The 16,024-nt window shown below is 47.1% G+C and overlaps 1 protein-coding gene across 1 annotated transcript in view; it reads left to right on the top strand.

The window, feature by feature from the left end:
- The first annotated feature begins 3,882 nt into the window (after positions 1–3,882).
- Lonrf1 (LON peptidase N-terminal domain and ring finger 1) overlaps positions 3,883–16,024 on the top strand; it is a 33,526-nt gene continuing 21,384 nt past the window's right edge. Inside the window, exon 1 of the mRNA XM_059244532.1 lies at positions 3,883–4,654. Within this exon, the coding sequence (XP_059100515.1) occupies positions 3,934–4,654 (721 nt within the window). The 5' untranslated portion in view covers positions 3,883–3,933. The remainder of the gene's footprint in view (positions 4,655–16,024) is intronic.

The raw sequence follows: 16,024 nt of genomic DNA, 5'->3' as shown, positions 1-16,024 counted from the left end.
ACTTAGAACACTATTGCAGCGATCATATACTGTATTTTTAGCATCTTATATAAACTTCCTTACAAATGCCTGTTACATAACCAGCCCCCTCCCCCCCCCCAGGCTTTTCTCCAGCCTCGCCCAGATTTATGGTAGGGGTAAGCAGCTAGGTAGGGGTTAGGGGACCCCTGTCCAGTGGCTGCATCATGTTCCTGTCCCAGAGGCTCATTCCACCTGCTCTGAGCAGGGCTGCATGTGCAGCAACAACATACAGTTCTCAAGATTCGGTCCCCTCCCTTTCAGCCTCTTTCTTCTGTTCCATTTGCATCAGGTGTCATCCCGCTGTGTGTCCTAAGCTTGGGAGACACTGTTCCACCTGCCGTTGCTTTCACATAAACTTCTCCAGCTAGGTTCCAAGGGTAGGAGGCCACTCAGAGCCACTTGGAGTTTGTCCTCTGTACATATGGCAGATGGGAGCCAGTGAAGCAGGCGACCTCCCCCCCAGGGAACATAGTTAGCACTAAGGTGTCTGGGTTCCCTTCCCTCGAGGACTTCTGTCAAGCCAAGGGTCTCTCAGCGCTGCTTTCATATATAATGAATGAGACTTAGTAGAAGGAGGACTTTCTATAGGTGTTTCACCTATAGAAATACTATTGGATGTGGGCTGATTATATGAGACTTTATGGTTTAGTTTTCAGTGCATTAGCTAGATTCTACCTGCTAGAATGTCATTAACCTGAACCAGGAGATGGACTGTATGTGTATGTATGTATGAATATATGTAAGTATATATGTATGTATGTATACTATATGTGTGTAAAATTGAACCCAGAACTGCCTAAGTATAAATTCTACCTTTGTGTCACATCCCCCAGCCCATGGTCTTTCAAGCTGAAACTCAGCTGTCTTTCTTTTTTAATGCTGATGTGAAAAACAAATGGTTAAATTCATTGACTGTACAGACGGGAGGTTCAAATGCCCTTCTGCTGAAGTGTGTGCAAGAAAACCATTGTGTCGATGTTATTCTTAACATTCTAACTATAACAGGAAAAGTCTTGGGGTGCGGCAGTGGGCAGGAGGGATAAGTATGGAACGATGGTGATAAGCATTTTCCAAATTAGGAAACAGATACACTTTTCTTCTGCCTCTCTTACATAACTGATCTATTTTAGAAGACAACACACACACACACACACACACACACACACACACAAAACTGAAATGAAATACAAATCTCCTGACTTTACTACTCTGTTAGCAAAGAATGACAAGAGCCAGTAATGCTCACAGGAAGAAAGGAAAGAGCTCTTGAAGCCATCTGACGCCTCCTGCCCAGGGGCTGGCTTGCAGGATGCCCTCTTTTTCATCACAGACTTCTGGATGAGTCAGAGACCAAAGGCTAAATTTTAGAAAACGAACGAAGCTACTAATTTCTCTCTCCTTTGAGTTTAAGAGGCAGTTGCATCAAAGGGCATACCCTTTTTGGTGGTACAGGAAGGCGGAAGAATGACCTATTACAAGCCGGTGGTTACTGTGTTCAGGCTTCCTGATTCCCGGGGAAGTTGTGCTGCATACAAAGGCCACAGTGGAAGTACTGCCTCTTACATAAATAAGTTACATAAATGAGAGAGAACAGGTTATGTAAATGTATAAACCAGCAAACATGAATTATAACCATTCACAAATGCCACAGAGAACAGGATGTGGTTTCTCCTACCGTCCCCTCCCCCCAACCTTATCATAATTGTACCACTTCATTTCATGCCAGCATCAGGTGTATCTGTCTTATTCACTAGGGAAAGAAACTCCAAAGGACAGAGTGATTCTTTATTTCATTTTCTGAAGCACCCATTTTCCTTTGGAGAGAAATTTCATAACAGACCTGATTTAAACTGTATCTGAAAAGAAATACATGCGTATCAATTTATTATACTCTGTCTAATCATGAATGCACTTAATGAAATGTTTGCTAGGGCACATTTTGAAAACTGCTGGGGATAAGAATGAAGCATAAAAGTGAATAGTGTGTGTGTGTGTGTGTGTGTGTGTGTGTGTGTGTGTGTGTGTGTGCTATACTGGTTAGATTTTAAAGTCTTAAGTGAATACCTAAGCATCTAATTAAAACCATTGTTCTGCCTGGGCTGTGGTTCCATGCTTGGGGGCTTGCCTAGCAGGCAGGAGGTCCTGGGCTTGATCCCAGAGCTACACAAATAAGGTAAACACAATTGCTCTGCCCTGGTCACTTAGATTTAAGGTTCTGCTCATGAATGATTCCCCGTGCTCCCCACCACAGATGATGACGTGCTCTTTGCCTGGCTGTAGCTTATTTCAGAGACAATATGAAAGTCTGCATCACTGTTGGAGTAGGAGCCTGGGACTGTTCTTAACCCTTCTTTCTCTGCCTCTTTCTTCCTGTCCCGTCTATTGTTTCTGAAGATAGAATTTGCTCATTGTGTAGCGGGATGACACTTTGGAACCTTCCTTACCTGCTCTGTGTCAACAGGGGCATCATCAATTGTTAGCTAATTCCAGACAGCATGACTATCGACTTGCTTTGTTTTGAAAATCTCAAGTAAAAATTTTCAAAGAAAGGTAATAGTTTATCAAACGTTGTATATGATACGGCCACAGTGAGAAGATCTTAAAATCTCCTTATAAAATTGACTGTGGGCTTTTTGTACAAATATATTTCCCTTCCTGTTACCAAGTATCTGAAAAAGAACCAAAAGCTTCAAATCCCTTCCTACATTAACAATCCACTACCCTGTAATCAAATCTATAAATATTTCCATTGAGAGTATTAAACTCGCTGCTGTCACATTTAAAGGGACTAGAACCCATTATATATGAGCCAAACCGTCTTCTGTCGACAAAGCTGCAGACTGCTTACATCGTAGTGATCTGGTTTCCGCCATCGGGAAGAATATGTTTTTCCCGTGTTCTCATTCAAAAGAACTTTAACCAACTGTGGATTAGTGTGATATGTAGGATGTGGAGCACACCTGAGGAACCTGGGGACTTTCACTCTCTTAAGTGCATTTTTGGGTTTGTTTAACATTTTTGGGTTTGTTTGTTTAACCATTATGGTTTTGGTGTATCGCACTTTTTAATTTAAATTTAAAGGTCACATACAAAGTATCGGGCTCCATTAGGACAGTTCATTCCTGTCGGTCGTACTCTTCATGAACTTTCAACAGAAGTCAGCACTAACCTAGCACCAGGAAAAACTGCGTGCTAGGAAGAAGCAGCCTCAGGAGTGTGTGTGTGTGTGTGTGTGTGTGTGTGTGTGTGTGTGTGTGTGTGTGTGTGTGTTAAATTGGCCGATTTCAGATTTGAGTCTCAAAGTCATCCCACCGTGCATTCGTAGTGCCTCTGCCTGTTCTTGCCAGCAGTAACCCAGGACATCCAGAGCCACCTAAGGCTTCCTTCTACCGCCAAGAGGGGCCGAAGACCCTACTCAGGTGCAGCAGGTTTGGGGCCACAGTGCTGCGGGTGCGCAGACGCCCACTTTATAAGGCCTGGGGACTGGCCAGGGCTCCGGGAGGTGTCCGCGGGCAGGCCGCCAGGGAGACTCCGGGCTTTGTTCAGTCACGAGCCAGGCCCTCCTTGTCAGAGAAGCCAATTAGATCCCCGCTGGGGAATCATCTGATCTCTCATCCCTCTCCAGGAGGGGCTGAGAGAGGGCGGGACCGGTGGGCCCGCAGCTCCGGGGAACTGGGTGGCCGGCCGCGTGTCGGGAGGCCGGGCACCGCAGCCAAGCCCCGCCCCGCTCCGCCTCGCCAGGCCCCGCCCCACATGCCCAGACCCCGCCCCCGGGGCTCCCCGGGCGCGCGCCGCCCCGCCATGTCCGCGCGCCACGCCCCCCTGCTCGCCGGCCGCGTGCGGAGCCGCGCGCCCCGGAGGTTCCCGGACCGTGGCGGCGGGCGGCGGTGGCGGAGCAGCCCTGCGCGGGCCATGTCGTCTCCGGCCGTGGCGAGGGCGTCCCCCGGCGGGAATCGGGAGGCGGCCGGCGGACCGCGGAGCCGGAACGGGCCGTGGGAAGTGGGCGGCGGCGGCGGCGGCGGCGGCGGCGAGCGGCTGGAGCGCGCGGGCGCGGAGCCGGGGCGCTGGGAGCTGCTGCTCCGCCGGGGCGAGCTGCTGGCGCTGGGCGGCCACCTGAAGGGAGCGCTGGAGGCGTTCGCGGCCGCGCTGCGCCGCGGGGCCCCGGCCAGGCCCGAGCGCCTCGGGTCGCTAGTGGACTGCTTGGTGTTCAGCTACCGGCTCCGGCACGGGCTGCGCTGGAGCGCGGCGCCCGCGGCGGGCGCGGCCGGGCTGCTCAGCTGCCTGGGCTGCCGGGGCTTCCTGAGCGAGCCGGTGACCGTGCCGTGCGGCCACAGCTACTGCCGCCGTTGCCTGCGAAGGGAACTGCGAGCCCGCTGCCGCCTGTGCCGGGACCGCCTGCCGCCCGCCGCCGCCGCCGCCGCCGCCGCTGCCGCCGCCGAGGGGACCCCGCGGCCGCCGCCCCTGGCCGCCGCCATCGCCGACTTCCGAACCAGCGTCGTGCTCAACCACCTGGCGGAGAAGTGGTTCCCGGGCCAGCGCGAGCGCGCGCGGGCGGCCGGCCGCCTCGGGGAGCTGCTCCACCAAGGGCGCTACCGGGAGGCCCTGGCCGCCGCCTGCGACGCCCTGCGAGCAGGTGACGCGGGGCTTTGCGGTGCGGTGCGGTGCGGTGCGGGCGAGCGGGGATCGCGGGTGTGGGAGGGGGCGGCGCCCCGGGGTGCTTCGGTCACGGTGGGGGAATCGCCTGGGAGCCGCGAGTGACGCGGCGCGGGGAGGGGCGCGGACGCGAGGTTCCCTCGTGCGCGCGCGCGCGGAGCGGGGGACCCGGGGCGCGGAGCCCGGGGCGCGGGGTGGGTGGGGGCCGCGGGCTTCCCGCTGCGCGCTGTCCGGGAACACCCCCTCCCCCCCCAGCCCGGGGTGGGCCGAGCATCCCCCCCCCCCCCCCGGACGAGGCAGGACTCGGGGGTACCGCGTCTACCTTGGTCTTGCACTAAAGTCACCGGGGCAATTGGATGCCACGGGAGGGCAGAATTGCATAAGCTGGGTGGGGGGGCGTTGTGTAACGGGTGACGTTCGGTGGGCGTGGCGGGAGCTCGGCGCGGGCACCGGCACCCGGAGGCCCAGCGGCGGCCGGGCTCGGAGTTGGTGGCCGGCTGCCCACGAGGTGGTCAACTCTTACCTGAAAGCGCCTGCGGGATCGCTTGCTCCTGGGAACCGCCACCTGCCTATCTCAGATCGCGCTTCCATAGACCGCTGGGCGTGCTCCCACATACCCCCTGGTGTTGGTGGAGAGGTTGGCTCCCATCAAGAGTTCGCCTTACTCACAGTAGACCTGTGAAGGGAAGCTTTGTCTGTCTTTTGTTTATATTTTCGTCTCCAAGAAGCAGCAGCCTTGTCGTCGTCGTCTCCCGCTCAGCGTTTTTCTTGAGATGACTTTAGGCTGCTGCGAAAAAGGGTCATGCAAACTTAGCAAAACCACGAAGTTTCTCTTTAGACCTTTGAATTCGGTTATTCTCTACCGGGCCGGGGGAGCGGGGGGTGAGGGTGCAGAGGTTTAGCGCCTGGGGATTTTACATCAGGGGACCTTATCTAGAAAAGCATCTAGAGACATCTTTGGATGGCCACCCCTTGTGGGGGTCGTGTCCATACAGACATCAAAAGCCCTTCCAAGGATGCTGCTGAACATTCCGAGACTCACAGCCTCATACATGAAAAACTAATCAGGCCCAAACGTCAACAGTATCGTCGTTGGTCACCGGGTGTAGGGTATACTTTGTATCTCTTGCCTGCTACAAGAATTCCCATATTACTTATGGGAATAGCCCCCAGGAAATCAGTGGAATTTCCAGGAATCAGACCCTGGAAATATGAGCTGATTTTAGGTTTTAGGTAAGTTGTAAACTGTTACAAAAAGTATCTCGTGAGTCTTTTAGTCATATTGAACAGGTGACAGTAGCTTCAGTCATACCCCTAGAGTTTAGAGCACAAATATGGAGTGTTTTCATTTTCTTCCAGGATCTTCATGAGGAGCAGGCACTCATAAGCTGTAGTGATAAATCCAGAACAAAAGAAAGCTTTGGAAGCCACGGTTCTGGTGGGGATGACTAGTACCTGGGTGAATAAAGTCGAGTGGGGAAGCTGGACTTGGCTGTTCCAGTCATCCAGTAACAGGCTGTGGTCTGACCTTAATGAGGAAGCAGAGCTAGGACAAGTGACTTGTCCACAGTCACCGGGGTGGTGGCTTGTATAGGCAGCTCAGACCCTCCATTTTTACGTGTTGACTGGGGTTCACCTGTCTCTATAGTTCACCAAAATTTAATGCATATTTCCAATGAAAGTTTTTTTGTCATTAGTATATAATTGAGAGTGAAACTTGAAGCAATGTTTTATTAGCTTCTGATGTCGTTATTTGATCTGATCAATTCAGGTCCTGTCCTGGGAGAATAATGAGTTCATTTCCTAAGTAGGAACTAATTCAGTGTCCTGTGCCCAATATTAAGATTCTAGGGCTTAGACCAGGACATTATCTTTAATAGAAAAAGCCGTGAGTGATGAACTCTTCTGTTTCTGAGCTTCACAGACTGCGTGCAGAATTTGCCTACAAGCTATGTAACCACACTTTTGCAGAACTAGAACTCAGGTCTCTTGCCTTTCACTTTGTTGGCTTATTGGTTTATTATTTTTTCCCCTTATTTATAGGTTTCTCAAGAATCAGTAATTCTACACCTGAATATGTATCTCAATGATATTAGTGGGAATAATATTTTTATCTTTTGAATTCTTCATGTGAGATAGGAGAACAATTAGAGAAAACGTATTTTAGTTGGTAGATGGCAGATTTATGTTTCATAATTTATGGGCATTAATAAGAGTGGGCGTGTAGCTCAGGGGTAGAGGGCTCGCCTGGCATGTGTATTATTCTGCTTTGCATTCCCGGCCTTCAAAACGAACAACCCACCACAATTTGCTAGCTGCTAGCCTCGTAAATCCGTCCGCACAGTTGCCAGGGTAAACTTTTTCTGAAGTTGGTGAATTAGCTAGGTCAGCATTTGAAATGCATTTATAATTGTCCCAGCTATACTTATTAATGGTCCTGTCATTGTTGATAATGGGAAAAAAAATCCTTTGCTGTAATTTTTCGTGTTTCTGAGAATGGAACAAATACTATTAGAAAAATAAAAAATCCAGTCTGCAGTTGGCCCACACACAACCAAACTTGTCCCTGTCGACAGAAAAAGCAAGCTTGGAAACCCTTGCCAAAAAATCAGAAGTCCCATTGAGATTACATAAGGTTCTGTTGCATTGAAATATATTTAGATAACATTTAATCCATTGATCTTTTGGTATTAACTCTCAGATGTTTCATAACTTTCCTCTTAGTATTCAGGGAGCTTACGTAAAAGTCTTTGCTGCTTTGAATCTTTATACTCAAGTCTTTTGAACTGATCCCACTGTGGAGTGCTGCTGTCTTTTCATACTGGAGTTTTACACTGACCTCCCCTCTTTCCTGTGCCCCCACTCACCAAATGAAAACAGAACAGTGTAACTGACAATTTGAACTGGCCTTTTAAAAAATCCGGTGTGCGCTTTCATTTAAATTGTTAAAGAGGGGGCATTTTTGAGTTTTTTTTTGGTGTTTTCATTTATTTACTTTATTGCATGTGCACACATACATGCATGCCATGGTGTGCGTGTGGAAGCCAGAGGACAACTTGTGGTAATCGCTTCTCTTCCTCCACGTTGGATCTGGGAATGGCTTGGCAGCAAATGTCTTTACTGGCTGAGCTCTCTTACCTGCCCAGATTTTTGTTTTTAATATTAATTATATAGTTCTTGACTCTCAGTAGTTTTATATGTGTGAATAGATCCTCCAGAGAACCTTCAGAAGGAAGTTGAGGCCTCTAAAGCTAGAGATGTTTTATGACTAATGACAAAGCTCCGCACGCTGGAAGCAGACTACCTAACCGAGTCCCGATACAGCCTCTACCTACTGTGTGACCCGGGTATGTGGCCTGACCTCTCTGTGCTCTGGTTTCCTTGTCTAAAACGTGAGCGTGGTCTCTCTTTCAGAGGGATGCTGTGAGAATTAATTGATTGAAACATGTGAACTGCTTCAAAAAAAGTGCCTCGCACAGTAAATCCCCAGAAAACCATAGACAGTTTCTCAACGCGAATGCTTTGTTATTGTTAGTGAATTCGCTGAAACTGAAATCTAAGCCTTGTGGTTTCATGCTCAATTCCAGTTTCTATATACATTATTACCAAATAAAAGTGAAATCCTGATTGTAGAGTATACATGTCAGTTAGTAGCAGCCTGCTGTATCAGTTTGGGGAAGCAAAAGATACTACAAAGTTTTAGTTATAAAAAGATTGATCAAATCCAGTACATTCTGAATATGTTTAAAGAGAATGTAAAGAGCTTTGCAGTCTTCCACAATTCAACCAGTTTTAAATGATTGCATTTTCATTTACTCTAAACGTATTTATATCCTTGTTGCACAAAGAACATGGGCAGATAATGTGCTTCTTACAGTTCACAGAATATTTTCATTTCCGTCATCTTAGCTGAACCCCACAAAACCCGTGTGAACTGAAAGGCAAGCATCAGTGTTTCTAGTTCATGGGCTGGGGAAAGAAAGCCCACGAGTTGTAGATGGCTTCTAAGACCAATAGTCAAGTTAGAACTAAGCAGAAACCAGGTGACTTGCCCCTGCAAATGGAGTAGATTGAAGTATTAGCATGGAAGGAATATTAACTCTCCATGCTGTTCATTCAGCAAGTATTTACTGAGTGTCTTTGATATAGCAGGAACACGTGCTATATAGAAATAGAATAAAGAACAAAATTAAGTCCCTGTCATTGCAGAGTTTGTATTATTGGTTTATTTAATTGTAGCGAAGTGATATTTATTCAAAAATATTTTTAAGAATTGAATTTGTTAATTATGGACTTCTAATTAATTGATACTATAGTCATTTAGTTAATGAGGAGCTTGAAAGGTCTTTACAGTGTTGTGTTACTGAAAAGACTGATAGAGTAGTCTTTTTGTTATAGACGATGGAAAAGCCTGGCCCTACAAATACCTTTTAAGTGTCCCGTTTTAAATAAGTACTTTCCATATTTTACCTGTCACTTATTCATCAAATAATGAAAAGTATACCAAAACATAGTTACCTTAAATTTGTAGTTATTTGTACAGTAACTTTTTGTTTATTCAAAATTGTTTCTATTTAATTTAAAACATTTCATTTTTTAGAGATTTGTTATTTTTAAAATTTGTGTGTGTAAATGCATGTGTCTATACACACACACACACACACACACACACACACACACACACACACACACCCCATATGTGTACCAGTGCCTGCAGAGGCCAGAAGAGATGTCAGGTTCCCTGGAGCTGGAGTTAACAGGCTATTAGCAAGTGCCCAGTATGGGTGCTGGGAATCGAACCTGGGTCCTCTGCAAAAGCAGCAAGTGCTCTTAACTACTGAGCCATCTCTCCAGCCTCCTCAAGTAACATTTTAGATACCATGGTATAGTTTTCCATTTCTTTTATTACGAGGTATTTTTCAGAATTGGAATTGAGTTGTTACGGAAAATGAATTTCCTCCGAACACTCTGATCTGCAAGACAGCAGCTTTGTTTAAGTCTTCTTCTGCCCAACTCACTTTGGACAGCTGTGGTGTCCAGTCTCCGTTCCTGATCCCCAAAGATGTTTATCTTCTCGTCTGAGATTTATGTGGGTAAATGACAAGGTGGAGCACCCTCTTCTAAAACACATCAAGAGTTAATCGGCTGCTTTTATGACATTCTGAAATTTTCGCCATGTCATTGACACTCTCGGTACTGCTTGAGCACTTGCGTGCCAGGCCCGTCTAGTTTTTTCCCTTCATTTGTTATTTTATTCAGTTTTTTTAGTGATTTTAAGATAAAAGTTTTTTGGGGTTTTTTTTTTTTTTTTTTTTTTTTTTTTGAGGCAGACTTTCTCTGTGTAACAGCCCTAGCTATCCTGGAACTCACATTGTAGACCAGGCTGGCCTCGAACTCCCAGAGATAATCCTGCTCTGCCTCCTGAGTGCTGGGGTAAAGGCATGTATTACCATGCCTGCCGATATAGCTGTTTTATAGAGAAGCACTTTCTAGGTGGGGAAACTGAGCCAAAGAGTTAAGCTGCCTGAAGGGAACCTGAACCCACATCTTGGGATCCATACATCAGTTGGGATCTTTCTCCTTACCTGTGACTACTCAAAAATAATGGAAAAGTTTATTTTTTTGTACTCATTGGATATTTTGATAGTTTAATATATAAATAAGGAAGAAATAATAAGGCCATCAACAAGGACATTTTGTGCACACACTCAATGTAGAAACTGACTGCTAAGAGTCCTACATCGCTTGAGGGTGTATCATTAGCCTGTCTCTTCGTAGTCTATGTACAGGCCTAAGTGGACTGGCTTACACAGCGAGGTGGTATTTGAACCCTGTAGGATTGAAATGTCCATTTTAATGTGGCGTAGGACATACAGGTAGGGCATTGTCTCCCCATTATATGGCTCCGTGAGTCTTTACCTCAAAAAGAATACTTTTAGTAAAACTGATTCAGTTTTATCTGACTATGTATTGGCATTTTGTTCTCCTTGAAAAACAATCGCAACACTAATCTTAATGCACAGGTGAGCATGTAGAGATAGATAATATCCAGTGGGTGCAGCCATACATCACACGTGGTTTAACGAAAAACTTCTGCAATTTTAGGACACAGTAACATGTTTAGATTTTGACCCGTGTGTTCAGTTAGAGTTTTAAAAATCATTAAAGCCTTTTACAGAACCTATACTTTTGAGGTAAATAATATGGTTTATCCCTAAATGTAACCAATAAGTTTTCTCAAAATGCTAATAAAAGTGAATCACTGAAAAAGCATATTTTCTGATCACCAGAACATGCATATCCCTTTCAACTTGAAAGTTTTCTCTCAAGCCCTCCAAAATGATACACTGGCAAGAGATTTCTTTCAGTATAATAGATACTGTATTTAAAATACTTATTCTATAATACAGCTAATCTATACAATTCGCCCATCCCAAGCTGTCAGAAATTGTTAAGAACTGTGGCACTTCCTATTATGGAAACGCTTCTCTCTTCATAAAACCCACAGATGGGGCTGGGAAAATGAGGCATTATGTACAGTTCTTGCCACACAAGCGTGGAGACCTGAGTTCTCTGCCCAGCACCCATGGAGAAAACTGAGCATATTAGCGTCTACCTGTAATCCCAAGGCTGGGGAGAAAGAAGGAGACGCCATAGTGCTTGCTGGTGAGCTGAATTGGTGATCTCCAGGTTCAGTGCGAGATTGTTATTACACAGACACACGGATGGAGGACAGACGGACAGACGGATAGATGGATGGATCTCAGCGTTGAGAGGTTATCAGTGTAACTAAACTGGAACCACAATTCTCCTTTCTGTATAAAACTAGATGTGGATTTTAAAATTTGTATAAAGAAACGTGGCAAATTGTAAAGCTCTTCTTTATAGATTTTCAAAAATAATTCAGACCACTTTAGTTCCAGGGCCTGAAGTGGCTGTCAAACAATGTTTTTTGACACTTACGCTGAGGTGACAGGCACTCTCTGTCCTTACTAGTTTCTGTATGGTTTCCATTGTCATGGTTCCTGTGGTCATGACTCCTGTCTTTGTTGAAGAAACCGTCTCTGCCTCCATATAGACTCATGCTTGTTGCAATCTATGATCAGGTCCCAGCTGGCTGGCCTGTCTCCTGGGTAGGACGAGAACTCCACTGGCAGTGTGCAGTGATGATGGTGTATGTGTACCTTGGGGAGTTTGAAGACTGGTTAAACTAAAACTCATGTAACTGAGCGGATGGTGAGACTCCTGGCTGGTGCAGATGTGGATTCCCAAATTCCCACATGTGACGGCTCAGAACATTTCATCCCTACCTGTCTCTGACGATTTTCTGGAGGAGAGAATAGTCTGAGTTATTGGTGATGGTGGAGGCATGTGATCCTTAGTCCATTACTGCCGCTGGAACAGCTGGAAGAGGAGCTCGCCTGTCACTAGTTTCCTGGTTGCCCAGGGTACCACCTGCCTCCACTGCCGCCTCCACCTCAGCTTGCTCTTCTTTCCCTAGGATAAAGCTTGCAGCTAGTGTACCTCGATTTTGTCTTTTGATGGTACGGATACTGGCTATTTAGAGATGATGGGGAGTGAGAGGGGAAAATATATATATATTATATATATATAATATATATATATACACACATATATATGCATATAACAACATATATACACATACACACACATATATTTTCTTTTGAGGTAGGTTCTTACAGTATCATGTAGGCTAACCTTGAACACATTTAGTACAGGCTGGCCTCAAGTTCCCCATCCTGCCTCAACCTACCCACATGGTGAAGTCATAACATGTACCACCCTATACAGCTTAATTCCTAATTTTATTTTTCAATTTCTCAGTATGCATTTTAGAACTTTTGCACTATGGCAAAAAAAAAAAAAAAATCTCTAAGGTGGATTAAAGAAACATATTTTAAGATTCTCGCTAATGTTGTGGATCCCTGAAGATAGACCCGGTGATGAGGACCCATGGCTAGAGAACCCCTTCAGTCCATGGTGTGCGTGGGCGGCCCGCCTAGTTTCTTCAGCTGTGCAGCAGAGCTTAGCTGTCTATTGACAACAGTACCAAGTGCAAGAGGAAATGAGAACTTGACCGAGGAGTTCAGAGGGCTCAGGTTTTAGTGTTTCCCTTAGATCACAAGACACTCAGGACACAGAGTAAGAGATGGAGACGTCCCTCATCTCAACATGGAGCTGCTTTTCAGTGCTGTGCACACAGAGTGATGGACGAAATCGGCCTAGCCCTTCATGTGTCCCATGCATCAGTCCTGTGTTAATTTCTCATTACTAGCTGTGTGGAGCTGTGAACAGCATGAACACCGGGTTGAGAATCTTGAGTCTGTCATTACCAGCGTGGGCAAGTTGCATGTGTTACAACCAGGGTCTCATGTATGCGGGCAAGCCCTACAGCACCAAGCTTTATCCCCAGCTCAACTTAGTTTTTATTTTGACAGGCCTCACTAAGTTGCCTAGGCAGGCCTTGAACTTGAGATCTTCCTGCTTCTGTCTCCCTAGTAGCCAAGATTACAAATCCGAGCCAGCAGGCCCAGTCTCATAAAAATAAATTTCAGGGGGGGTGGGGTGATGTCTTCCTAGGTGAGTGCGAGCATGGACATTCAAGTAAAGCTTGAGGCAGTACCATGGATCTCTCACCCTGGCATTTCTATAGTGGGGTGAGAGGCAAAAACGAAAACAGCAAGAAGCTGAGTGGCCAGCCAGCCTGGCAGCCGCAGCATGGAACAAGAGAGACGCTGTCTTTAGGCTTGATGCTCGAGATTATCCTCTGACCTCCACATGGGTACTGTGGCATGGACACACCCATTCTAATGCGCAAGTTTTTTTTTTTTTGGGGGGGGGTTAAGTTTTAACACCTTAAACCCCTCAGGCAGAGCTAAGTGAAGTAAAGGATATTTGTCATTTTCCCCAGATGACAGTGAGGAGGGGCCAAGTCGTCTGACCTCACACACTGTTGATCCTAATGGTCTTCTGTACCAAGGCAGACTCCAGAGGAAAGCATCCTGAAAGGAGGTTGGTGAGCTGAGTCACATGTCGGATGGAAAAGTCATGCAGAGAAGAAGAGGGCTACGTAAGGGACAGAAGGATGAGGAGGGAAGACCGAGCAAAGGGAAGGAGTCGGGACGTAGACTGGCATCGGAAGAGCAGTCGTCTCATTGGGAATTGAAATGGGGTGTGGGGGGCGGTGATGATAAGAGGTAAGGCCGAAAGAGGCAGGGCCTTCCCTCACATCTCTGTCTTGTGGATGGTCAAGACAGGAAAAGCTATTGGCGGGAGAAAGCTAGCTTCTCTAACAGGAGCCCAGCTTAGGACTCCTGGCAGGAGAACTGGGAAAGAGAAGGGACTTACCAGCGCTAAGGATGACTCTGATTTGAGAAGTCAGAGCTGTCACTCATAGAAAGGTCAAAGTACTTTCTGATGGAGAACATTCTGATTGGAGGAGAACTATTAGAGTGAAAATTCAAGACTGAGGGGACAGACCCTAGAGGTAAATAATGGCAGAGAACTGGATATGTGCCTGGTGGCAGGAAACAGCTAGATGAGATCACAGGGTTCAGGACCACCACACCTTTTTTCATCTTGTTTTTTTTTTTGGGGGGGGGGCAGGTCTCACCATGTAGTCCGATAATTCATCAGGTAGACCAGACTAGCCTCTAATTCAGGATCTTCCAGATTCCTGAATGTGGAGGTGACAGGTGGGCCCTACAGTGCCAGGCTCTCAAGAACCACAGCGCTTTCCCTCAGTATGGTTAACCCAAACCAAGTCATCCCAGGCTCCTCACTTTTCAACAGAGTGTATAACACGCCAGGCATGTGCCGGGTGCCGTGGACACCTGCAGTGGTGGACTGGGGTCCTCTGTGGTGACCCAGGTGGTAAAGTCCTTTGTTTACTCCAGTGTCTCCAAGTGCGGAGCAGGTGGTTCATCCTTGTTGACTTTCAATCTTGAGTTGATGACAGGCAGGGCAGGGTGCTATTTTCAGTTGGGCTTTCTTGAAAGTTTCTGTGGCGGGTAAACATTCTGTATGCTTGAATACCCAATGGGCCTGAAGTAGTGTGCTTGGGTCCCTTGGAGAATTGAGAATGGGAAGTGAGTGAGTGGGGTGGCCCTGCTTCCTTCAGAAGTGATCAAAGTGTGAGCTCACTGACACGCTGCTGTTTGCTAATGGAGTCACTCAGAATAATGACTCCATTAACATTTGACCTACAGGGAGCTGGGCAAGTGTTGTAAATTATTCCAGCTCTGTTTTCCTCTCTTCTCAGAGTATACCTCTTCTCTTAGTCCAGGTGCACCCACTTTTTAGGACTGGCTTTAGGCGGGCGATGTAGCTGAGTGTTTGTAGAGAAGATAGGGCCCCTTTTCCACTTTTGTCAGAGTGAGGACTGCTCCTCCTTTTCTTGTTGTAGAATGATGTATATTTATGCATGGTGACCAGGAGAGCGTGGCCCGCAGTGGCTTCATGGTGGTGGCGAACTAGGGTGGGACTGCACTGTACATGCTACCAACCAGGAAGCACGTCTGACTGGGAACCGCTGGGTTACAGCCCCCTAGCCCAGTAGTATCTGCCATCTAGACCCCACGTGCAAAACATTCCCCGTCCTCCCCAAACTGCCAGCAGCTGGAGGCCAGGTGCTCCCGGGAGCAGGAGGAAGCCGGTTCACACTCCAGTCTCAGCAGGTGGATGGGAAGATGGGAGTGTGCACCGTGTGCCAAGCACGGTGAGAACTGTGTAAACATGTGACAGGAGAAGCCCACCAGGGGCTCCAGGGACGGAGGGGCTGTGCTTCCGCTCTGAACTACCTCTTGAGGGGTCTCTGCCTCACCACCGAGGCGGCTGGAAGCCCCTGAGCTGTGATGTGAAGTTACACTTCCTGGATGCCGAGACTTTGCTGCTCGATTTTGGGTGGCGTTGACTCGCACACTCGGCTCCCCAGTCAGTGCTGCTGAGGCTGCTTACCCGTTAGATTGTAAGGTGCTCAGAGGCAGGTGGAATGGAAGGGAGCTCTTTAATTCTTGGTTGGTCCATCACTGGGCTTTTAAAATTTCTGTGCAGGTTTGTTCAGAGTTTGTTTTAAATTATTGCTTTAAGAAGAAACGTGGAACTTTTGTCATGTCTTTTTCAAAATACTTTTTATCGGGTCTTTGAGATTTCATGCAACAAGTTTGGGTTGTTCTCCCAGCTCCTCCCAGATCCACTCCTCCTCCCAGCTCTGTATCCTCTGTTTTTTTTTGTTTTTTCCACCCACCAAATGCAATTTGTGTGGCCCATGGATTCATGGATGTGTGGCCTTCCACTGGCGCATGGTTGGCCTACCCATCTGCAGCAGTCT

The sequence above is a fragment of the Peromyscus eremicus genome, chromosome 17, assembly GCF_949786415.1.
Source record: "Peromyscus eremicus chromosome 17, PerEre_H2_v1, whole genome shotgun sequence".
Lineage (NCBI taxonomy): Eukaryota > Metazoa > Chordata > Mammalia > Rodentia > Cricetidae > Peromyscus > Peromyscus eremicus.
The sequence above is the reverse complement of the archived record's forward strand: the minus strand, read 5'-3'. Positions and strand labels throughout refer to the sequence as shown.